Source organism: Cetorhinus maximus, chromosome 14 (genome assembly GCF_964194155.1).
Source record: "Cetorhinus maximus chromosome 14, sCetMax3.hap1.1, whole genome shotgun sequence".
Lineage (NCBI taxonomy): Eukaryota > Metazoa > Chordata > Chondrichthyes > Lamniformes > Cetorhinidae > Cetorhinus > Cetorhinus maximus.
The window spans coordinates 101,617,566-101,643,121 of record NC_135892.1 but is presented as its reverse complement, the minus strand read 5'-3'; the positions used below and the strand labels follow the sequence as shown (position 1 = coordinate 101,643,121).

At 43.7% G+C, this 25,556-nt stretch overlaps 1 protein-coding gene across 1 annotated transcript in view; it reads right to left on the bottom strand.

Annotated features, from left to right (window-relative positions):
• riox1 (ribosomal oxygenase 1) overlaps positions 1–25,556 on the bottom strand; it is a 50,229-nt gene that overhangs the window by 7,594 nt on the left and 17,079 nt on the right. Inside the window, exons 3-10 of the mRNA XM_078557343.1 lie at positions 23,248–23,387; positions 15,828–15,927; positions 10,341–10,454; positions 8,893–8,999; positions 6,397–6,504; positions 5,268–5,302; positions 4,976–5,154; positions 2,324–2,428 (exon numbers count right to left, since the gene is read on the bottom strand). Coding sequence (XP_078413469.1) covers positions 2,324–2,428; positions 4,976–5,154; positions 5,268–5,302; positions 6,397–6,504; positions 8,893–8,999; positions 10,341–10,454; positions 15,828–15,927; positions 23,248–23,387 — 888 coding nt within the window. The remainder of the gene's footprint in view (positions 1–2,323; positions 2,429–4,975; positions 5,155–5,267; positions 5,303–6,396; positions 6,505–8,892; positions 9,000–10,340; positions 10,455–15,827; positions 15,928–23,247; positions 23,388–25,556) is intronic.

Sequence of the window (25,556 nt, the reverse complement as noted above, 5' to 3'; positions counted from 1 at the left end):
AGCATGGCTAAGCTACTCTCTCCATCTCCAACAAAAACTCAACTTCAAGGCTCACACAAGATGTTCAAGGGTAGTTGAGACTTGTGGAATTGTGCCACAATGGGCATACACTGCAAATGGATGACAAAAAAGTTCTCTGGTCGTGGAAATACAACTATACCACAACTCGTTGATGCCTTGAGACTGCTATTGAAAATAAAAGCTGGAAAGTTGTGTGTACTGGAAGAAAAGTTAAAATCTTTATATAAAAGATCAAAAGAACTTCATCCAGAAAGCACCTACAGCAAGGCAATGCTGACAACTGATCTGACAAACAGTAGAGGATTTTTCCAAAGGATGTGGCATTTATCCAGCGCAAGAACAGGGAAGGGAAAATAATTTGGCTCTCATTAGGAAACCATATGGAAAACTCTTACAGGACATATTGATTGCGATTGCTCAGTTTTATAACTGACACATTCCTGACAATGAATTAGGAAGATTTTTTTGTGCCAGAGTTAATTCTGATATTAACCTTCTTTGATTTTCAAAGCAGGTTTCACATTTTCACACACAAAGAGAGGACAATAACCTCTCATGCTTCCAACATTATGATGTTTTTATAGTATTGACTGGTGCCAATCAACCTGAAACGGTTTGTAACCGGACAAATGTAACCATTTAATTTTTGATGAGATTTAGGAATCATACTTAATAGGGCTAAATGGAAACTGATTTGGGAAAGTGCTTGAATTGTCCTTCTGCCTGGAACCAACATAATCTGTGCATTTACAATCTTATTTTACAGTTAAAACAATCGAAACATTACTCAAAGAGTCATTTACAGCACAGAAGGCAGCTGTTCAGCCCATTAAGTCCATGCTGGCTCCCCGCGCAGCAATCCAGTCAGTCCAACTCTCTCAATTGATCCCTGGAGCCCTGCAAGTTTATTTCCTTCAAGTGCCCATCCAATTTCCTTTTGAAATTATTGATTATTTCCACATCCACCACCATCATGGATAGTTCTTCATCACATTCTCCCTGCATCTCTTGCCCAAAATCTTAAACTGTGTCCCCTAGTTCTTGTACAATCAGCTGACAGGAAGAGTTGTTCTTGTCCATCCTATCTAACACTATCATAATCTTGTACACCTCTATCAAATCTCCCCTCAACCTCCTCTGTTCCAAGAACAACCACTGCAGCCTTGCCAACCTAACCTTGTAACTAAATCCCCCACCCCGCCCCCCTCACATCTCTGGAACAAATCTGGTAAATCTCCTCTGCACCCTCTCAAGGACCTTCACATCCTTCCTAAAGTCTGGTGACCAGAACTGGACGCAATACTCTAGTTGGGACCTAACCAGAGCTTTATCTAGGTTCAGCATAAAATCCCTGCTTTTGTACTCAATGCCTATATTTATGAAGCCCAAGGTCCTATATGCTTTGCTAACCACACTCTCAATATGTCCAGCCACCTTCAAAGATACTCCCAGGTCCAGATGCACTCCCAGGTCCCTCTGCTCTTACACACTTTTCTGGAATTCTGTTTACAATACTGAATTGGTAGCTGAGTAGCTATAGTAATGCACTAGAAACCCAGAGCTTGTAAATTAAATTCCCACCGCTGTAAGCTGTGAAACTAAATTCAATAAATTTGGTAACTTTTGTGCCGGTACCAGTAAAAATTACTCTGAAGGTTGCTAGATTGTTCAATAATGTCCTAAATGGAAGAGACCTGACTTAACTTGTCTGACCGAAATGTTACTCCAGCCCTACAGTAAATGCTTGCCTTTCAATATATTCAAGGTCGAGTTAGGCACATTTTTGATCTGCAAGGTGATAATAGAATCCATGCCAATTGGTTTATTGACTTTGTTCAGTCTCAATGCTCTTCCCCACCCCATGTACCAGCTGTCCCCTATTTACATACGCTGAAAGTACTTACTTAAACAATGCCCTTCTCCTGTGTATCATAACAATATAATTAACATACTATTAACACAAGGGAATCAAGGGATAGGGGGGCAGGCAGGAAAGTGGAATTGAGGCCACAATCAGGTCAGCTATGATCCTATTGAATGCCGGAGCTCCTATTTTTTATGATCTTACGATCAATCCCAAGGGCAACTAAAGACTGTCAATAAATAATACCTTGCCAATGCTGCCCACAACTCAAGAAAAAATATAAAGAAAAGGAAAATAATCTCCCCTTCTTCCGAGAGGTTACAGAGCAGCAGGTCAGAAGACAAATTAAACACTAGTTTGTGAGCTTTGCTGATAACATTGGTTCTATTAAAAAACTCAAGGACTTGAAAACTCAGAAATGCAAAAGTGGACAGTTACCCTTTCAGAATTCTGCACTCCCATATATTCTAGGTAATCAAGGGGCAAGCCCTCACGGAATTCCACATCATCTTCTATAGCTAAGTCCAAGGTACCAGGAAAAAGCTGCAATAAAAAGAAAACAAAGCATATTTTAAGGATACTGTTCGTTAAAATGAAAGGCAAAATTATGGCAGAAAATGTGCCTGCTCAAGACCAGCCCACTTGTTCACATTCCACAAATTACTTCAACAGGAAGGTCTGCATTTATTATATGCTAGTGTGAATACATTTAAAAACACATACATCATTTGCATTTAGATGGATTAGTTACATCTGGAGACAATCTTCCTGCTAAGAAGGAAATCTAACAAGGTCAAATATGACATGGCTTCACCCTAATACAACTTGATGTGAATAGATCATCATAATGAAATAGGAAGCTATGACACACACTTTAGCATTACTGTTAACTTAGGATGTCTGTAATTACAGAATCATCAATCAAGGCTGAAAACATCCACTGATTGATAGTTTAGGATGTGCGTTGTGGAATGTGGTCCCTCAGAATATCCATGACAATGAACCGTGATGTTACAATAGCCCACTCTTGCCACTGGAGGCTGCTGTAGTCACAGTTGCAGTTTTACAGTAAACAGCAAAACCTCTTGTAATTATCTTAGGACATACAGGGCCAAATCTTGCTGGATCAATAACTGTTAACGGTACACAGAGTTATCAATATGCAAGTGGGCATTGCAATTTCAGGGGATTAAGAGAAATGCCGCAAGTTGCGAATCTTTAGAACTTGCTGGTCAATTTATGCTGCTCCGCCATTTTCTTCACGCAAACAGGATCTCACCCTTAGCCTCCCGTTATTTCTAATGACTTCGAGGATTTGCACATTAATTGCCTATTAAACTTGTAAAAAAAACTCAAAATAAGGCTTAAGTACCTCTTTAACAACAGGGTAATTGTTAAAGCAAAGCCAATCTCTTTGGCCTGGAGAGAGGACAAACTGCTCAATCTCATTCCTGTTTATAGTAAATTCTGAAGAAAGTTTTAAAATTTCAATTTTTTTCTTACATTTCCTTTGGCATTTTGCCCTTCTCTTAGTCCAATCTCTTCTGTTTTGTACTCCTCTTTATGACTTGAAATCACCCACTAATTCACCCCACTTTTCCATTATTCTTGTTTCTTTCTCAATCCTTAAATCGTATGGGTTAAGGAGATGCACTCTTGGTCCCTCCGGTCCTAGATGCCCACAGCACACTGTTATCAGCTTGTAATTCCAGCAAGTTACAGGTCAAAACTATTTCAAACTGAAGAGTGAAGGAAGAAGTCTATCTAGGAGCTGGCAATAGTACCTCACCCATGTGAGCATTATTCAGATGTGAAACTGGACAGTGCATGTGTGCAAGGTTTTCTATCATGGAATCCACAAGCTGAATTGTCCAGGGAGGCACATTCCTCAGTCAGAAAAGTCAGTCACTTGACCGACTTTAAAAAAGCCCGCCCCGCAGTGGTATTACGCTATGGGTGGCCTTAACAAGCAGAGTGGGACTTCGGCTCCTTGGTGGCAGGAAGTCCCATCCTCTAGACCCGCCGGCCAATCCGATTGGCCATCAGCTCTTGCATCCCAGCAGCACCAGAAGAGAGTAGTGGGCACTGCTGGGATTGCAAACAGTCCCAGGCCCAGATAATTCCTGGGGTTTTTGGATGAGGAGTAAGGGGGAGCGTAGGGCAGGGTTTTGGAGATCAGGTGGGGAGGCACAAAAGGGATGCCCCTGATGCACACAGGGCTCCCTTCCCCAAAAGATGTATCCCGCTTCTATCCCGCTCTTTCACCAATGTTGGTGAAAAAAAACGGCCTTATCACCCTTGTCTGCCTTTCACTGTCCAACATACGATGGCAGTGGAGGTGGATTGAGGTCTGTAATAGGCCTATTGGGGCCCTTAAGTAGCCAAAGAGCAGGCAGACTAGTGAGCACCTTACTTAATCCCTATATTTTGGGGGCTGAGTCAGTGGTAAACTACCTACCCATCATAATTTACGTAGCCACCACTGCCAAAAATACACTTGGTGGGTTGGGGGTGGAGGTGCACACTGTAAAATCCAACCCCACAACAGCAAAGCCTGTCTTATTGTTCTGGACACACACACAAGCAAAAACTGGGCTCAGTAGACAGTATTTGAGAGCATCAAACTTTACTAATATCCCCTGCCCTTTTAATTTGTGATCAGACTCCAATTAGAGTACGTCATTGATATTGGTTACCTCAGCACACAGGAAGAACTGAATCTGAAGCCATCCTGATGTGTGCGCGTCTGTGGAGCATACTACATAATAGATTAAGGCACTCAGCTAAAGAACTGAAGTAAGCCTTCCTGAGGGGATAATCACTGGAGTAAAAGAGCAAATTCCTGAACGAGATGCCATTCATCACATGTTAGAAAATGGCTAAAATTTTCACTACTTATGGGGTACTTTTCAAATCACCCACCAGGCATTATCATCTCAGCAGATTTGACCCACTGATTAGCTGTAGAGTGGAGAATATTTAAATAGGATTATTTAGAAATCAAAGAACCATTTATGAAATGGTTTGCCACAGAACAATAAAACTCCTGCCCACAGTACTCTTTAATAAATGTTACAAATATCCACCTACTTTTCGTAGCAGATCTCCCCAAGTGTTTCTCTGAAAAGTTGAAAGGGTGAGGTGGAGGGAATGCACTTCAGATGTGCAAGTTGCTTGGTGGGTAAAGCCTCTAGGAAAGTACAGCATGTCTCCAGCTTCAAGTACAGTATCCATAATAGGAGGGCCCATTTCCTGCTGAGTAAAGTTACCTGGAGTAGACGGTGCAGAACAAACACATTAAGGGCAGTCACTTGTGTAAAATGTCTCCACAATACACTAAAATGTATGAAACAGCTGAAAACAGCTTTCTGAAAGTACTCACGGCTTGAAACACCTGGAAGAATTTCTTCATTTGATCTGTGAATGCACCAAAAAGCACAATAATATGCACCATTTGCAATAGGAAAAATGTAAAGTAACATCCATGTGTTATAGTAAGCCTAGCAACATTAGTCTGAGGCACAACATCAACAGGGGAATTTCTTATTTTTTTCTATTTACAAGACAATTTATGTACACTAGACATAGAGGCCAGGAGCTTCCCACAGAAAAGGACAATCATTCTAGGTCACAGTTTAACCCCACATAGTATTTTTTCACAAGGTAGTATAAACAACAGTTTTCAAGTGATCCACCATCATCCCTATCTTCTCAGATAGAAATGGGGTATAGTGATCCAAAGGAAATTAAGAAATTACTCATATATAATGAATGTCCTTCTACTCCAACAAGTGTGTAGTGTAATGTAGCATGGTCATGGTAAGATTCTTGTAACTGCAAAAGCAGCTTTGTCCTCCACTTTGTCAACAGAGTTAACAGCAATGGGAATATAGGATGATCTTAGGGTCTAGTGACACCATTTTTTTAAAAGTAGGAGCTTGCTGCTTTCAACTGAGATACTCTGGGATGCACCTTGTTAGCAATAATATTGGAGTGGACCAACAATGAGATGCAGCAAAAACAAAAATAGCTGGAAAAACTCAGCAGGTCTGACAGCATCTGTGGAGAGGAAGACAGAGCCAACATTTCGAGTCCATATGACTTTTCATCAGAACTGATGATTCATCAAAAAGAGTCATATGGACTCAAAACATTGGCTCTGTCTTCCTCTCCACAGATGCTGTCAGAGCTTTTCCAGCTATTTTTGTTTTTGTTTCAGATTTCCAGCATCCGCAGTATTTTGCTTTTATCTTAATGAGATGCAGCAACCTGCTAGGTTGCCACGCAGGCAATTAAGTTTTGCAATGGCTGTCAATTGGGAAGGGGGTGGGAAGTACCCTGAACCACGAAGTCCTTTTTATAGGCTTCCACCCCTTTTAAAGTTGTGAAATGAATGCTGGTGAAAATACAGAAGGGTTAGTTGCAGGGATAGAAGTACTATGTGCCTTCAGGTCAAACAGCTCTAGGTGGCAGGCATTATCACATCTATGGATAGACTGCATTTTACATACCTAGGATCATAGACACGCCAGCTCTTTCTTCCTTCCAGCTGAATCACAAATGCTTCTATGTCGTCAAAATGTGGTGCAAATCCCTGGTTCCCAGGAGGAGTCAGATAACTTCCACAAGAAAACAAAAAGATGAATATAAAAACATGTTCATGACAGCTCAAAAGCCAATTTATTAAAATTGAATTTGGCAGTTTTAGAAATTCCCAGAGGATAAGAAATTTCCAACAATGGGAACTGAATGAGAATGAACTTGGCAGAAGTTCCAAAAATATAATCATGAGTTTTTAATAAAACAAAATACGGAAGTAATATCTGTTTAGTCAATGAAACTAATATTTCTATACAAAACAAATAGAGGGAGAAGAGAAAAATGACCTCATGTCGCCTCAAGTAATTTCATTTGCTATAGACCACAAGACAAAGAGTGGTCACAAAAAGCTGTGAAGCTAAGCAATGTTCACGGAAGCCAGCTGTTTTCAAATAATTACTTTACTATTTTATCAAAAATAAAACAGTTAAAAATTTGATTGCCTTAAATCCATTATATAAACATTACACCTCTGATTATAGGAATCTTGAAGTGAGAAACAAAAAGAATAAAAATGAGTGAATATTTTTCCTTTGCTTATCATGTTGATAACATGTATGGGCTGACTTACTATTTTTAGTTTTGTAGTGTGGTGGGGCTAATGTGGACAAAGATCGAGATGGAGAAACCAAGGCATGGATTTTCGCCATCACAACAAGCGAACAATTGTGGCGAAAAAGGCACAAGTGCCTGAAAATCAGAGGTCCTGCCCTCCAAACACAACATTTCCCATTTTCGCAGGGGTGGACGGGGGCAGTTCACATTTCGTGCATGTGCGCTTCATGGTATCAGCTGGCCATTTAAATCATCAGCTGCCTCCAATCAAGTCAAATTTTGGTAGGCCAGGAGTGTAAAACATGAAGTGTGCAGAGTAGACCCGGTAAGAGCAGGTTTGAACTTTGTGCATTTCTTTGGATAAGCCAGGGTACCCCTTCGGCGTGGTCCCGGGACACCTTTGTGGGTGGCGTGTGTAAAAAATGCATAAACTCAATAACTGTCAAGCTCATTGGAACTGTCAACAGACCTGCCAAAATCAACTGTTAAAAGTGTTGAGAGCGCCTGTCAAAAGCACCTATCAAAGGGAGCTGTCAAGGTATTTGAAAGCCCTGCCCTTTAAATCTTTAAAAAAAATTGTCTGGATTGTTTTAAAAATAAAATTACTGCTTGCTTTTTCACCCTGTCTGTTGACAGAAGCCTGAGGATTTCTATTACTGGATTAGTGCTGCATGACTGACTTCACAACTATCCATAGTAGGGTGCCTGCCATTTCACAGTTTGAACCATAGCTACAAATGGTATGGACACTGAAGTGGGACCATGAATTCCAATGCTTGTTGTTATCAGAGATTGGGCACTTGAATAAATTGTTTGCTGTTAAGTTTTATGTAGTTGAAAGAATGTAGATGTAGTAAATGGGTTTTAATGAATGGGGAAAGTGTTTTTTTCAATATAATGAATTCTGCAATAAACACTTAGAACTTTATTTTGCAGAACTTTATTTTATGTCATCTCTGCATGGGTCCTGAGGTCTGCCCATGGTGGATACTGGGTGAATTGGCATGGTAGGTGTAAGGGCAAAGGGTGGTGGGTTGACATCAGTTGACATTAAGTTGGCTATCTAGGGCCATGGGGGTTGGGTACAGGGGCATAGGTTGGCATGGAGGGTATGAGGGTTAAGGGATTGGGTGCAGGGCATCCAGTGCCATGGGTTGGCATGAATAGGGCAAGGTGAATGTGTGGGGGATGAGGGCTGGAGGGATGTTTCATGTATTTTTTTCATTTTTGAGCACAGCGTTGAGGCCCCCAGGCAGGCCTTCCGCCCAGCCCGCCTATGCAACCAGCATCCGCCTCAGTACTTCCGGGGTCACATACCCTGACCTCTAATAACGCCTGATCCCCTGGACCAAATGTCCGACGTCTGGTCAACCATTTTAAAAGTTGGGTTTGGGGGGCCGGGAATTCTCACTCTGTGCACTGACCGACGGACAAAAATCCAGACCCAAATCTCATTTGTACAGCAGCTTTGTGCTTTCTTCAATATTGAGTTCAATGATAATTGGTGAAATCACAATAACCCTTTGCAAATATTATGGGGCATGGAACAAGAAAGATCCCTTTCTATGTAAAAGTACACCAATTCTGATTCTGAGAATATTTTACCTTAATTCATCCAACATCCTGAATCAAAATTACATTAATTTTTGAAATGACGTAACATCTCATCACATTGGAATTTTTCATCAAATTTAACATTTTACTTTTGAAGTACACTGACCATTAGGTGTTCAAATATACATATTTTGGTTTTCTTTCATACAGTTCCCCATTTAACATAATTTTACTGGAATCTTCCACTCATTTATTGGCAGATACCGACAGAAGGCAAAAAGAAAAATACAGATACTTGCACATTAGCCCCAACCATGCTCCCAAAAGACTCCTGAAGAATAGACAGCACATTCCAAACAGTTCCAGAAAAGACTTGAGGATTCAGCAGCCGCAAAGAACATCCATTCTGCAAAAGAAATATGCATTCTATTAAATAGTTAATTCCCTGACCAGTTCAACTCACTCTAAAAAAGGAATGGTTTCACAGATCATAAATAGCTCCTAGAAACGCAGCAATGAAAAAAAATCTTTGATTTGAAATTTGTTATTATCCATATTTATTACTGCCTTGAACATTTCTAAATATGTATCCCTAATGACAACATTCCTATCAACACAACAGGTGAACATGTAAGTGTCTCTAAAACAGTCCATATCTAATCTGTACTGGATCAAATATTCAATTATTTTCTATGCGATGGCATAAATAAATGACCAGGTTCCAAGATGACAAGCTAAAATTTGAAACTCCACAGCAGATAAATCCGCAACTAGGACCATTCATCTCTGGGACTTGGGTTTCAATCCAGTCGAGTTTGGTGGGATAGTCTCCTGGCTTTAAGTGTCCTATTGAAAATTAATCTGTATAGTCACAATTCAGCAGGGACAAAAACTGGCAAACTCATTCTGGGGCCACAGGATGGCTGATGTGCAAGTGAGTTAACTACCAAGACTTACTATGTAGGTTTGTACATGAAGAGTGACCACTTGCACAAGGTATTAGAGAACTGCCAATGTCAAGAAGGCCACAATTCATCCACAGCTAGCATCTTTGGGCAGTGGGGGAGGGAGGGAACAATCATGTTTATTGAAGTGCAACAATATTTACAGGTACCTTGTTTCACAGCATGGAAAACTGTAAATACTAGTTCCACTCAAGGCTACAGGTGGGAAAATACACAAGTAGCAAACTGCTGAAGATTCACTAGTTTACCTAATGCATGCCACCTGGGTAGTTTTAGCCTCCAAGTACACTATGTCAACAGGGTCATCAACAAGGACATTATGTGGTCACAAAGTTAACAGAGCATTAAACCACAGCATTGTGGCACAGGCTTGGCACAAGAGCGTCTTTATTCGCATCTCTCAAACCAAAATTGGTTGCTTTTTTAGATCCTGCTGAGCTGTCAATTGGTGAGAACTGGGCATACCACAGAGTTCAATTTGACATTAGATTGAAGGAATGACTACCTAACTGATCCCAATTCTTTTCACTTAAAGTAATTTTCCAGTTACTTAAAGTAGCCTTCCTCTAACTCTTACTGGAAGGCTCACATTGGTCTTTTTCAATGAAGAGAAAATTGTAGCACCTTCAAATTTCCGTCACTCAGACACATTTCACACATACAAAACAAAGAACAGTTGACAAAGGCATTTAAATTTTATTCTGCGCTTTGGAATAATCTCTTCTTTCTGGCTGTTAGGCTGCCTCCAAAAACACAAACATTCAGCATCAGGTACTGCTTACCTTATAAAAGTCCCACACCACTACAGGTAATGCCCTGCCAGTAGGAGTATGGGTTTCCTTTTCCCCATCAAAATAACTTGTTACATCCAGGTTTACTCCAAAATTAACATGGTCCTTTAAAATAACAAGTCAATTATAAAACAGTGCTTAAAATTGAGATAGAGCTAAACACGTATTCTTGCTATTCAAGATAATGCAGTGGTAGTTATTAAATCAGTACAATCCTAGTGCTTATAGTTCAGGAGTTTGTATGAATGCAATCTGCCCTCTACATATGGTGGCCGGTAAAACATAATACTGGATAGTATTTAAGGATAAGAATGAGATTAGAAGAGGACTGCCATTTTAAGCATTCTGTAAATGTGGATCCTACCAAAGAAAGTGGTAAGATATAAAGTGGAGTGAGAGTACAGTATGATTAATAAGATGTGTATGCTTATAATCAGTACTTAGAACTGTCAGAATTGTTGCATTTTAAAGAGGAGTTTAATTGGTGCAATACACATCTAGAAAGAATAGCAGGTTTTGCTTCACTTGCTCTTCCATTATAGAAACATAGAATAATACACAGCACAGAAGGCCATTGTGACTATGCTGTCATGCTATCCATTTAACCCAACCCCTTGCTCTTTCCCCAGGGTGCTGCAAATATTTTCTCTCATGCCATTATTAGATTCCATTTTGAAAGTTATTACTGAATTTGCTTCCACCAACATTTCAGACAGTGCATTCAAGATAGCCTGGATCTTCCAAGCAGCAGCAATGATTGTTGGATTGCTGCTGCACTCATAAATTCTCCCAACTCAATGCTGTTGCACATTTCTACTGTGGTCTTCCAAGCCCTGCCATCAAAGAAATGTGCAGTGCAGTGTCATTCAGGGAACCCAGTTACAGCAGAGTAGAGTCGGGGGAAAACAGGACACACCCCCTTTATATGGCACTAGCTGCCGTATGGTAAGTTTAAAGGTCTAAGCACAACTCATCTACAAGTTCCGCTTTATCAAAATTGCTCGTATTTCCTCAAAGAACTCTAATTAATTAATCAAACATGATTTCCTTTTCAGAAAATCCATGTGGACACTGCCTGATTGCACTGAGATTTTAAGTGCCCTTCTACATCCTTCTTAATAACAGGTTTCAGCATTTTCCCTATGACAGATGTTAGGCCAACTGGCCTGTAGTTTCCTGCTTTCTGTGTCCCTCCTTTCTTGAACAAAGGAGTTACATTCGCCATTTTCCAATCTGATGGGACCTTTTCAGAATCTAGGAAATTTTGCATCTACCATCTCAGCAGCCACTTATTTTAAGATCCTAAGATGACATTCATCAGGACCTGGGGACCTGTCAGCTTTTAGTGCTAATATTTTTCTCGGTATCCTTTCCCTGGTGTTTGCAATTGTTTTTTAGCTCCTCCCTCCCTTTCACCTCTCGATTTATAATTATTTCTGGAATGTTATTTGTGTCTTCTACAGTGAAGACAGGCAAAATATCTGTTCAATTTATCTGCCACTTCCTTATTTTCCATTACTAATTCCCCAGACTCTCCCTCGAGGACCAACACTCACCTTAGTTGTATTTTTCTTTTATGAATACCTGCAGAAACTCTTACTATCTGTTTTATATTCCTAGCTAGTTTTCTCTCGTACTCTAATTTCTCCCTCATTTTTTTTTAGTCATTTTTTGCTTTTTAAAAAAATATTCTGTCCAATCTTCTGACCTGCCACTAATCTTCATGGTATGCTTTTCATATGCTTTTCCTGTCAATTTGATACTATCTTTAACTTCCTTAGTTAGCCACAGATAGTGCATCCTTCCCCTAGAGTCTTTCTTTCTCACTGGAATATATTGAGTGTTATGAAATAAATCCTTAAATGTCTGCCACTGCATCTCTACTGACCTATCCCTTAACCTAATTTCCCAATTCGCTTTAGCCAGTTTGGTCTTCATACCCTCATAATTGCCTTTATTCAAGCTTAAAACATTGGTCTTGGGCTCACTCTTCTCTCCCTCAAACTGGATGTGAAATTCAATCATGTTATGATTACTGCTACTTAGGGATGCCTTTGCTCCGAGGTCATTAATTAATCCTGTCTCATTGCACGTTACCAGATCTAGAATAGCCTGCTCTCTGGTTGGCTCTAGAACATGCTGCTCTAAGAAACTGTCCCGAAAACACGTTACGAACTCCTCTTCCATGCTACCTTTGCCAATCTAATTTGTCCAATCTATACGTAGATTCAATTCATCCACGATTACCACTGTACCTTTCTCACAAGCCCCCATTATTTCTTCCTGTACACACGGTCCTACAGTTTAGTTAGGGGCCTAAAAACTACTCCCACAAGTGACTTCTTACTGTTGCTATTTCTTATCTCTACCCAGACTGAGCTTTAAAGATCAAGATGTAGAATAAGGTTATCTCTCTCGACTGTACTGTTATCCTTAATTAACAGAACTACCTTCCACCTTTCCTAGCTTCCTCTCCTTCCGAAATGTCATGTACCTTTGAATGTTCAGTCCCAGCCTTTGTCATCTTGCAGTCATGTCTCCGTAATGGCTATCCGTTCATACATATTTATTTCTGTTTAAGCTGACAAAACATCCTTCTTGTTATGATTGCTATGTGCATTCAGTTACAGAGCTTTTAGTTCTGCCTTTTTACTATATTTGCAACCTCTAGCCTTACCTGCTGGCGCACTCTTGAGTTTGTTCAGTCTGTCCCTTCCTGCCATGCTCTGATTATCATTAGCCTTATTGCTACCTTGCTCTCTTCTCCTGTCCTCTCCCTTTATCACATCTTTCCTCACAGGATCCCTCTCCCCCACTTAGTTTAAATCCCTCTCCACTGTCCCAGTTACACGACTTGCCAGAACACTGGTCCAAGCACGGTTCAGGTGAAGACCGTCCCAACAGTACAGCTTGCACTTTCCCCAGTACTGGTGCCAGTGCCTCATGGTAGGTGGGGGTACATGGATGAGGTGGGTAGGCGGTAGGAGTGTTAGTGGGGTGGTCAATTGGTGGTCGGGAAGGTAGTCGGGTCGAGAGGATTGTCGGGTGATTGGGGGGTAGCCGGATTGGGTGAGGGGGGGGTAGTCGGGCAGTCAGGGAGTATGGGGGGTTGTGATTGGGGGATGGTTGTGTGGTTACCCAGATGTTAAACTAGGTTTTAATCTTTCTAACATTTCCTGAGAAACTACCGAAGTAACTACCGCAGATCTGTCCAAAGTCTCTGACTCTTAACTCAAAGTCGGAGACATTTGCACAGAGTCCCTGGGAGCAGAGGAAGTTAAAACTTCCCGGGAAATTCCCATGTAGGTCCGGGTGTCAGGAATTCCACAGGGACCTGGCACACTTCTTCTGTCATTCTCAGACAATCCAGAGACCAGAAGATTTGGCCCCACCACAACTCAGAGCATACATTTTTTTTTGTTTCTCACTGGTTCTTTTCAAGTGTCCTCTAATACTGATCCTCCTGTCACTGGAAACAGTTTCTCCTTATTTACTTTATTAAAATCATTCAACATCTCTCTCAAGTCTCCCATCAACCTCCAACTTACTTTAGGATGGGCTCCTGCATTGCCCCCTCATCCTCCATATACCCCAAAATGGCAACCCTGTTTAACAGAAGTCAGGTCAATTCATTGTACTGCACTTTATTATAAAAGGTAGAACTTTAAAAAGCAACTTAATATGGTATGAAAAACGTCCATAGTTAACATTTAACTTTAGGATAAAAACATTATGGCAGTTCAGAGGTTTAATCTTGGCTACAAGTGTAAAAATATTGCTGGAGAAATTTTTAAAAATTGTACAGCTGTGGTGTGGATAATGCCACTACCTTCATTCTTGCCTTTGGGTGAGATTAGGAAATAACAATATTCAGTGTAACTGGCAGTGGGGAAACATCGACATTTTGAGAAAATGTTCTACTTGAATCAGGCTTTTCCCATAATGGAAGTGAATGTGAAATGATCCAGTAAATTGAAAATCTGTGCTTGAATAGGATCATGTTTTGATCAGGTAAGTCCCAGGAGAACATTACAGCAGTATTAAGAGACATTCCACATTTAGTAGGATTGTAAGGGCTATTTGATTACCTGTAAAGTATGGATTTCATACTAACCCATCCCATTATGCAGATAGCAGAGTCCAATCAGTATCGAAGAAAAATATTCCAGTTTCCATCTCCAATTACTTAAATACTGACAAATTGCCTTTTCTGAGGGAGTGGGACAAGTGTCTATGACACTGCAATTAGATTTTTAACACCATTCTAGTCACAAGCGAGAAACTGTTCCCACTGATGGAAGGATCGAGAACCAGAGGACACCGATTTAAGGTAATTGTCAAAGGAAAGTATGGTGACATGAGGAAAAACCTTTTTAACGCCACAAGTGGTTAGGATCTGGAATACACTGCCTGAGAGTGTAGTGGAGGCAGATTGAATCATAGTTTTCAAAACAGAACTGCAGAAGTATCTGAAGAGGAAAGATTTGCAGGGCTAAGGGGAAAAGGTAGGGACATGGCACGAGGTGAATTGATCTTGCAGAGAGCCGGCACAGATATGACAGGCTGAATGGCCTCGTTCTGTGCTGTAAATATTCTATGATTCTAAGTCTGATGTTTCATAGTATTATAATTTTCAAATCACAACTTGAAAAATAACTACAGGTTGGATTTTATGCTCCAGCAAGTGTTATTTTACATTGGGTGGGGGGGGGACTGTGTGGAGGGAGGCGGTATCAGGCGATCTACCCACCCTTGGGCCTGCTGAGGCCCTTAAATGGTCAATTACTAGCCACTTAAGGACCTCATCCCACCCCCACAGGTATTTCACCCATGGAGTGGGGAGGTTCACAGTATGCGGGATGCCCGGTAGGTTTAGCTGCGTGAGCTGGTGTAGGGAAAAGGGCCCAACCTTTGGAGGCACTCCCAGCAAGGACATCCCTCCCATCCCCCCCACCCCAAAAATGTTTAACCCTCCCCCCAGGCCTCTTGAATCTGGCTCCCCCACCCCCCACCCCCCACACTCACACCCCCCTCACCTTGACTCCCAACCCCAAACTTAGCTATCAGTCCAGCTCCTCACCACTGAGAGCTGCTTGTAGTCTCAGCAGTGCTGGCCGGCAGCGCTGCTAGGACTACAGAGCTGCCGGCCACTCTGATTGGCTGGCAGCTCTCTAAGACAGGACTCGTCCTGAGAAAGGGGCAGAAGTCTCTCCTTAAAGCAATTAACACTGCTCCCAGTGTTAGAAGGCTGCGGAGCACTCGTTTGAATCATGAGCAGGCTCCCCCCACCAATTGGTGGGTGGGGGTGGGGAAGCCAGGGACCTCAGCACCGCCCCCCCCCGCCCCCCGTAATATTCAGCCCCATGTGCCTGTTACTAAGAGGACCCACAGTGAATAGTTGTTCTGAAATTCAATTGCTTGACTAAACTGGCTTACGTTGCTCAGAGCTTGTGAAGTAAAGGTATTAAGTGAGTTTACCTCTCTCAGGATTCTGTCAAAATCTTCTGAGGAGAATAATCCTTTGTAGTAGCTGCCATTATGGCGCCTAATCAAAGCAGGGGTCTTTTCCCAAATGTCGCTGAAATGAAGGAATCCAAAAGTCAAGCCTTCACTTTACAAGTATTTTTTTAAAAATTGAACGTGTTTAAATGATTCCAGCAATTAACAGCTATTTGCAATTCATTTGCCCAACTTGTGTATGGCCATGTGATCTTGACGAGTGTGCTGTGCGAGCATAGTCTTATGAAGGAAGCACCTTCTAGCCACCCCAGAGAAGTGTCTGGTTGTTCCAGGAAACAATGTTTTGTTACAAGCCTTGGATTTCCATTGTCGAGTGAGACATGGAGAGAAACTAGTGAAATACCTCCCTTATAGCAACAGTGAGAGGGAGGAATTGAAAAAAATCAGTATTCGTAAAAAAGTGGTGCTAGTGAAATTAATGGGGTTAAAGGCTGAAAAATCCGCAGGGCCTGATAATCTACATCCCAGAGTACTAAAGGAACAGGCCCTGGAAATATTGGATGCATTGGTCGTCATTTTCCAAAATTCTATAAGACTCTGGAGCAGATCCTACAGATTGGAGGATGGCAAATGTAACCCCGCTATTTAAAAAGGAGGGAGAGAAAAAACAGAGAATTACAAACCAGTTAGCCTAACATCAGTAGTGGGGAAAATGCAAGAGTCTATTATAAAAGACATGGTAACAGAACACTTGGAAAGCATTAAAGGGATTAGACAAAGTCAGCATGGGTTTATGAAAGGGAAGTCATGCTTAACTAATCTACTGGAGTTTTTGAGGATGTAACTAGAAGGGTAGATAAGGGAGAACCAGTGGATGTGGTGTATTTGGATTTCAAGAAGGCTTTTGATAAGGTCCCACATAAAAGGCTAGTGGGCAAAATTAAAGCACATGGGATCAGGGGTAATATACTGGCATGGATTGAGAACTGATTGACAGACTGGAAACAGAGAGTGGGAATAAATGCGCCTTTTTCCGGATGGCAGGTGGTAACTAGTGGTGTACCGCAGGGATCAGTGTTTGGGCCCCAGCTATTCACGATATGTATAAATGACTTGGATGAGGAAGCCAAATGCAATATTTCCGAGTTTGCTGATGACACAAAACTGGACGGGGTTGAGAGTTGAGGAGGATGCAAGGAGGCTTCAGGGCAACTTAGACAAGTTGGGTGTGTGGGCAAACACATGGCAGATGCAGTATAACATGGATAAATGTGAAGTTATACACTTCAGTGTGAGAAACAGAAAGGCAGAGTATTATTTAAATGGTTTTATATTGGGAAATGTGGATGTACAAAGGGATCTGGGTGTCTTTGTACACCAGTCAATGAAAGTAAAAACGCAGGTGCAGCAAGCAATTAGGAAGGCAAATGGTATGTTGGCCTTCATTGGAAGAGGATTTGAGTTCAGAAATAGTCTTACTGCAGTTATACAAGGTCTTGGTGAGACCACACCTGGAGTACTGCGTGCAGTTTTGGTCTCCCTACCTAAGGAAGGATATACTTGTCATAGAGGGAGCGCAGCAAAGGTTCACTAGGCTGATACTGGGGATGGCAGGACTGTTGTATGAGAAGAGATTGGTTCGACTGGGCCTGTATTCACTAGAGTTTAGAAGAATGAGAGGGGATCTGATTGAAACGTATAAAATTCTAACGGGGCTAGACAGAGTGGATGAAGGGAGTCTAGAACCAGGGGCAACAGTCCCAGGATACAGGGCAGGCTTATTTAGGACTGAGGTGAAGAAAAATTTGTCAGAGGGTGGTCAACCTGTGGAATTCTCTACCACAGAAGGCTGTGGAGGCTGGGTCACTGAGTATATTCGAGAAAGAAATTGATAATTTTTTGGATATTAGGGGCATCAAGAGGCATGGAGGAAAAGCGGGAATATGGCATTGAGGCAGAGGATCAGCTATGATCACATTGAATGGCGCAGCAGGCTCGAAGGGCTGAATGGCCTAGTCCTGCTCCTAGTTTCTATGTTAGTGGGTGACTTGCGGTAATATTACTGTATGTTTTATAAATTAAGAATCTATAGGGACTGTTGCCTGGAAAAGGGTGATTATTTGTGAGTCTAGCTAAGTAGGAATCTTTTGGGAAATGTTAAGACTAAATGTAACTGTGTAACTGTAATCTTCTGTGTTTAAGTTTTCTTTTGTTAATAAATGTTTTAATTTAATATTCAAAATCTCCAAAACTGGTAGTGGAATCTTTACTTCTGACTTCAGTCCACATACCTTCTCATAATAAATACAAATTGCAAAATCGTTGTGAAAGCCTGACCAAGTTTCCCTTCGGGATTTGGTTAGCCTGCCAAATACTACCTGCCATATCATAACAATGTCTTCGGAAACAGGAAATCAGAGAGGGCAGAATCTTACGCCTTGCGGGCAGGCATGCACCTGACCCGATCGAGCGATAAAATAGCGCAAGAAGACATTGGGTGAGCATCCCAAGGTCATCCTGCATCTGTGCAATCTTCAGGTTGGTGGGCACGCGTGGGTGTTGGAGCTGTGCCCGCTATCAATTAAAAGGCCACTTAAGGCCATTAAAAACCCAACTGATCTTGATTTTACCTTGCCCGAGCGATTTCACGCATGGGCAAAATGGGCAGCCCACATTTTGCAAAACCTCATCCAAAGGTGGGATAAAGAGGGTCAGCAGCATTGCCATTAAGAGTAGTGAGGAGTTTCGGAGATAGTTTGCTGCTGGTTGCTTATTTGAACTTGACAGCTTCATCTCGGTTCTGAGCTTCATTCTTAGTATTTCTAGGCTTCATTTCAGGCTCATTGGTGTCTGCAAGGCCTCCGGAGGATTTCGACCACGTGGACTCTTTCAGGTATCAGACAGCTACTATAGGGATTGTGCTCTCCACTGCAGGCACCTCCTCTGAGGAAGGAGAGAGGGGCAGAAAGGAGAGAAGGCCAGGTGTCCCAATGCAGTTTCCAGGGGGGCGACCTGTGGGAGGAGAGGCGCAGGCATAAGGGGCGCAGGGCCAGCAGGTAGTCAAAGGCGGAAGGGACCACAGAAGACGCCACTATCCTGCTGCCAGGGTTTACAGGCGGCAATGCAGCTACCTCAATATATCTGAGATGCAATATGCAGGAAGGCTGTGACTTCCATTTGTCATATGACTGAGCCTGAGATCGCCTCCAACTGTGTGGGTGGTAAACCCATTCCAGTGGCTCTGAAGGTCACAATGGCCCTCTACTTCTATGCCTCTGGCTCTTTCCAGGGGTGAGTGGTGGACCTTTGTGGAGTGTCCCAAATCAGCTGTCCATAGTTGCATCAAGCTGGTGACAGGTGGGTAAAGATATTTATTCATTTCTGTATGGACGTGGCCAGCCAGACTGAGAGCCATAGGGTTTGCAGCGATTGCTGGGTTCCCCCGCATCCAGGGTGCAATCGACTGCAGAAATGGCCAACAAGGCACAAGTGGGTCAGCCGGGTGCCTTCGTTAACAGGAAGGGATTCCACTCGATAAAGATCCAGATAGTGTGTGACCACAGGATGCCGATTCTATAGGTCTGTGCAAGGTACCCTGGTAGTTTCCATGATGCTTATATCATGAGACACTCCCAGGTACCAAGGCCATTCAGCCCGACTGGCTGGATGGTTGCTGGGTGACAAGCGCTATCCGTTGAAAAGGTGGCTTATGACGCCTCTCCGCCACCCAAGAACAGAGGCAGAGCAGTGTTATAATAGAAGTTATAATAGAAGCGTCATAATACAAGGGTGGTGATAGAGAGGACCATGGGTCTTCTAAAGATGTGCTTCCGATGCCTGGACCATTCTGATAGTGGTTGCATTCTGCTCTCTCCACAATCTGGCACTGGCAAGGGGGGGCCCACTAGAGGAAGAGGATCTTGACGCAGCTCAACAGGCCACAGAGGATGAATCCAGTAGCGAGTCAGAAGAGGAGCACAGTGAGGAGAATGCTCAGGGCGTGGAGGCAGACCTTTGTATCCTTCAGGGAGGCAGGGACATCTTGATCCTTCAGCTAAGCTGCCAAAGATCTGCTTCCACTTCATGCCAGGGCTGCCATCTCCACAGGATGTCTGAAATGACCCTTTCATTCGAATCCATAGTCCACTCAGTGCCTATGCAATAAAGTTTAGAGCCACTCATGTCCAGCATTACATACTGGCGTAGCCTGCACCAAAAAGAAAGGTGAAACATACTCAAGCCATTCTGACCAAAACAAAATTTATGTGATTTTCACAATCAAAACAAATTAACATAATCATCTCTGGTGTTCATTTCTACAAAAACAAATATAAACAAAACATTATAGAACAGGTCACCCGTGACCAGTCCCTCTTGTGCTCATGGTGCCTTAAACGTACGTCCATGAGTGCTATGGCTTGGCGCCCCCCTGTTGCTGGCAGCGGCATTGGAGACAGCCTGCTGACTCTGGTGTCTTGATGGCCTTAATGACCTTGGCAGTTGTCCTCTGGCCAGCGGAGCCCGTGCTGGCCCTGCCTGGGAGGAAGCAGCCAGTGCCACGGCTGGCATCTCCCCAGTCTTCACAGCCTCATTAGATGCCATGGTCACTAGCAGAGGGGCGGAGGAGTTGCTGCCGTCATCCAGAGCGCCCCAAGAGGAGCCCACAGAGATGACAAGCAGCTCGTGCACCAACGTGAGGTCACTTTGGACCTCCCTCCTCGCTATTGATGGATGGGCACCTGGCTGGGATACTGGGTGCCTCATCCATCTCCCATGCAGCACTGATCACCTGTCATTGCCTGTGTGAGAGCTTGCAGGTCAGAGTGCAACCCCAGGCACCCTTAACTCTGTCCCTGGAGCTGCCTCTCCATGACAGTCGACACTCTCTCAAAGGAGGAGGCAGTGCACTCGGCCATGAGGGTTAACGCAGTGCTTATACTCTGCATGGAGTCCTCCACAACAGAGGCCATGGCACGCATAACCTCATGGATCTCCGCTGGGTCCTCCTGCACATGCACAGGACATCCAACATCTGCTGCCTAATGGCTACTCCAGAGGCTCATCATCTGCCTTCGACTCAGCATCACCCTGGTCTCCAGCTGTCTTCCAAATGCCTGCGCCCTGGGCACACTCTGCCTCCGCCTGCTCCTCAAGCGAGCGTGAAGTGCCCTCACCGCTGTGCTCCGACATTCTAGCCGAAGATCTAATGCTGGTATCTGCGCTGGTTCAGAGAGCAGGTGTGACGCAGGTGCAGCTGAAGCCCGGCGATCCTCTGGCGTCGGGTGGCTCTTCGGGGTCCTGCGCCCGAGTGCCTGCTGCCAAATCTAAGGGAGAACGACGACATGTCATTAGTTTAAGTCATCACATTGTCACTGTGCATGCCAGGTACCCTGGTGAGACAATGGAGATCTGCATCATGGTGCCATTGTCTTTCAATGATCAATGGGGACTCCAGTTTTGAGGCTCCCATTAATGAAGAGACAGCACAAGAATGTTTGTTCCATCCGAAATTCTCACCACTGTGCATTGCACTCTTACTTTCGTCTGACACCCCAGCCTCTGCACGGCTGGCTGACTGAGGTGCCCTGCCAGGTGGCGCCCCTCCAGCTCCAAGGCATCCTGCTCAAATCTTGTCAGGATTAGGAGGTTTTGAGGGGCCTCCACCTGTTTGTTACCTCTCAATGTTGTTACGGCTGGTCTTCTCCTGAGAGGACAGAGGAGCATTGACTAGTCCACTCTCTGCTTGCAGCGCCATTGCAGCCTGGCCAACCCCACCTGAGGAACACCTTGCAGGGCACATCCAAGTCATGGCCCTCGAGACGCAAGGCAATCAATTCAAGCAACCAGGGCTCACCCCACCCTTGGCCAGCTCCAGCATCATTGACAGTTGGCACTCAGGCTCAAACGCCCGAGCTCCACGAGGGTTTGGCCGGACCCTTCATAGTTCACCACACTGATCCAGGCCAACATGGCACTTACCCTTCCCAAGCGCAGCAGGTCGTTGAACCTTTTGCAGCACTGCACCCATGTGAGCTGCACAACATCATGGCTGCAGACCTCGGCTGCCACCTCCTCCCAAGCTTTCTTCGTCAGGCATGGTGGCCTCCTCCTTCCATCTCTGGAGACAAGGGTGCCCATCTTGGCAGCCACCTCCTCCAGGAGGACCGCAAGGCACGGGTCCGAACACTGGTGGGGGGGGGGGTCGTGAGTGCCCACCTGACCTATACTCCTGCCTTGCGTCTCCAGCCGCAGCTGAGGTCACAACTTCGGTCTCTAAAACACAGGAGACATGTTCTTCCCTGGCAACCTTCAAGAAGCTGCCTGTGCTGTTTTTAAATAGCCCACTGGGTCGCCATTGGACCCAGCGCCCAACAGAGCTCTGCCCGGACCTTCTTGACAATTGAGAAGACGCGTTTCATGCTGGGCGGGCCTTAATTGGCCAGCCAGCGTGATGTCGCAGTCGTGAGCCGATCACAGGCGAGGGGCCTGTTTCCCGACTGGCCCCCGGCCCGCCGATCACACACACCTGCCAAGGGTAAAATTCAGGGCAGAGAAATTGTGGGGAACAGGGAATACCTCCAAACCTGCTCCGGTTTAAACTGGAAGCAACCATTTTTGTGCTGGATTGATGTTGAGTTCCACACTTTTTTTTAAAAAAACAATTCAACCCCCTGAACCTCTCCTGCCTGTCACAGGGAAGTTAATTCCCCCTCTTCGCTTCCTGACGATCCAGCCGTGAAATCTGCTTGCCAGAGGGATTAGAATGCCTGCAAGGTGTTGTACTTTGGTGGAAAGTATGGAGAGTGCTGCTTCCAGCCTGTGTGGTGTCATCTCTCCAGGGCACCAGTATTTCGGTCCACCTTGGAAAGTTCATGGGATGCCTCAGCCAGACCCTAACAATGAAAGTGTCAATGTTCACAGCCTTTGCAGCTGTTATGGAAGTTCAGTCCACTGCCATGCAGACTCTGTTGGATCTAACAGATGGGGCTTTCAGAGTAACTAGCAAGAAATAAAAGTGGTCTAATGAAGAATCAGAACACAAATCATCTTTGGACCACTCTTGTATAATCCCAGAATTTAGTGAGAATGAAGCACTAGGAACCGATCATCCAGAGAACACAGTAAGCACTCCAGTAAGATTGATAGAAATGGAAAAACTAAAATAGACCTTTTTAAGAGGCTTTTACTTTCCCATACAAGAAATGCAATTACTCTTCCACTGCAACAAGTACAACCTTTATCCAAAATGCAAAAATGTACAGCCTTAAAATATAGTTTTAGGAAAAGCTACCATATAGCATGACCCTCCGACAATTACAATTTCAAATAACTGCTGATTTGCAAATGAGTTATGACAGTTAACTGGATTGAAGTGAAATAAATAAGAGAGGGTATTTTAGGCATCATTATGTTAAAAGATTACTCTGCACACACTTACCTGAAAAACCTCTTTGGAGCAACTGGTGCTATTAACCATTCGAAGAGTTTAATTGATCTTTCCTTACTGTTCTGTATGTGACGTAGGTCCCGAAGAAGTATTGATAACGATGGTCCTGTCCAAGGTCTTGAATCTTTGGTCTAAGCAGAATTGAAAACCGCATCTTCATTATCTATATTTTTGCTCTAGAACAGACTACACATTTTTACAGATTTCACATTTTGAAAACTACACATTTTGTGGAGCATTTCCCTGTCAGCTCTAAGTATTTTTTTTGAGAAACCAAGGTGATGTTTTTGGTGCTCATTAGGGTGAGGAATGCTAATGTTGCAGAATTAAATACAGAGGGAAAAAATTGCCCACTCCTTTGCCCATCAACACGCTCTAGCTATACCTCAGGAGAGCGCTCATAACTGTTAACAGTGTGAAATTTTTGCATTCACAAAGCCATTCTTATGGCCTCCTCAACTGAGTGTTGGTTTAGTGTCAAACGACTGCTATCAACGAACAACTACCAGAAACTGATGTTAAGCTGCTCTGGTTACATCAAGTGAACATCTGACAACCTCACTGTGGGAAGGATTTGAAAATAATCTGAGACAATGCTCCAACTCATTGCTCACCAGTTTCCCTACACAAACAGTAAACTGTCATCTTACAAAGGTACAATTTATCTGTACTTTGTCAAATGGCTCTGTAAATAGCTTTCAGTGAGTCAGAACAACATTCTGTAACTAATTTGTGCTGAGCCAGTGATTCATATCTTGTACAGTTGTGATGCATTTACTTGTGTCTAACCTATTTATTTTAAACAAACACTGAAGGCCAATCAATTAGGTATACTGTTCAAACAAAATCTAGATCAGATTTTGAGGCAAGATTGTCACCTTGGGCTCGTCTGCTTTTCGTATACAGGACATATCTGGGTTTTTTGTTCAAGAAGGCAGGTCACCACCGCCTTCAAGGGCAACGAGGGATGGACAATGCCGGCCCAACCAGCGAAGCCCATATCCCGTGAATGAATAAAAAAAACCTTGATTTCTAACTGTTTTACATGATGGCTCATTAATTGGAAAATTGCCCAGGTATGTCCTGCACACAAAAAGCAGGACAAGTCCAACCTGACCAGATACTGCCCCGTCAGTCTGCTCTTGATCATGGTGGAAGGGGTCATCAACAGTGCTATCAAGTGGCACTTGCTTAGCAATAACCTGCTTACTGACGCTGAGTCTGGGTTCCGCCAGTGTCACTCAGCTTCTGACCTCATTATAGCCTTGGTTCATACATGGACAAAAGAGCTGGAGTTCAAGGCAGCATTTGAGTGAGCGTGGCATCAAGGAGCCCTAGCAAAACTGGAGTCAATGGGAATCGGGGGAAAACTCTTGGCTGGTTGGAACCATATCTAGCACAAAGGAAGATGGTTGCGGTTGCTGGAGATTTTTTAATTCATTCATGGGATGTGGGCGTCACTGGCTAGGCCAGCATTTATTGCCCATCCCTTGCTCAGAGGGCATTTTTTAAAGAGTCAAACACATTGGAGTCACATGTAGGCCAGGCCAGGTGAGACATCAGTGAACCAGGTGGGATTTTACAACAATCGGCAATGGTTTCATGGTCATCGTCAGACTTTTATTCCAGATTTTCAGTGAATTCAAATTTCACCATCTGCTGTGGTGGGATTCAAACCGGGTCCCCCAGAGCATTACCCTGGGTCTCTGGAATACTAGTCATTGACAATACCACTATGCCACCGCCTGATGGCCTGTCCTAGGAGTTCCTCAGGGTAGTGTCCTAGGCCCAACCGTCTTCAGCTGCTTCATCAATGACCTTCCTTCCATCATGAGGTCAGAAGTAGGGAAGTTTGCTGATCATTGCACGATGTCCAGCACCATTCGTGACTCCTCAGATACTGAAACAGTCCATGTCCACATGCAGCAAGACCTGGACAATATCTAGGCTCGAGCTGACAAGTGGCAAGTAATACTCTTGCCACACAAGTGGCGGACAATGATCATCTCCAACAAGAGAGAATCTAACGATTGCCCCTTGACATTCAATGGCATTATCATCGCTGAATGCCCCAACTATCAACATTGTGGGGGTTAGCATTGGCCAGAAACTGAACTGGACTAGCCATATAAATACTGTGGTTACAAGAGAAGGTCAGAGGCTAGGAATCCTGTGGCAGGTAACTCACTTCCTGACTCCGCAAAGTCTGTCCACCATCTACAAGGGAGGGAGGGAGGGGGGAGGTGGGGAAGAGGTGAAGGGGAGGGGAAGGGAGGGGGGGGGGGGGGGGGGTGGTGGGT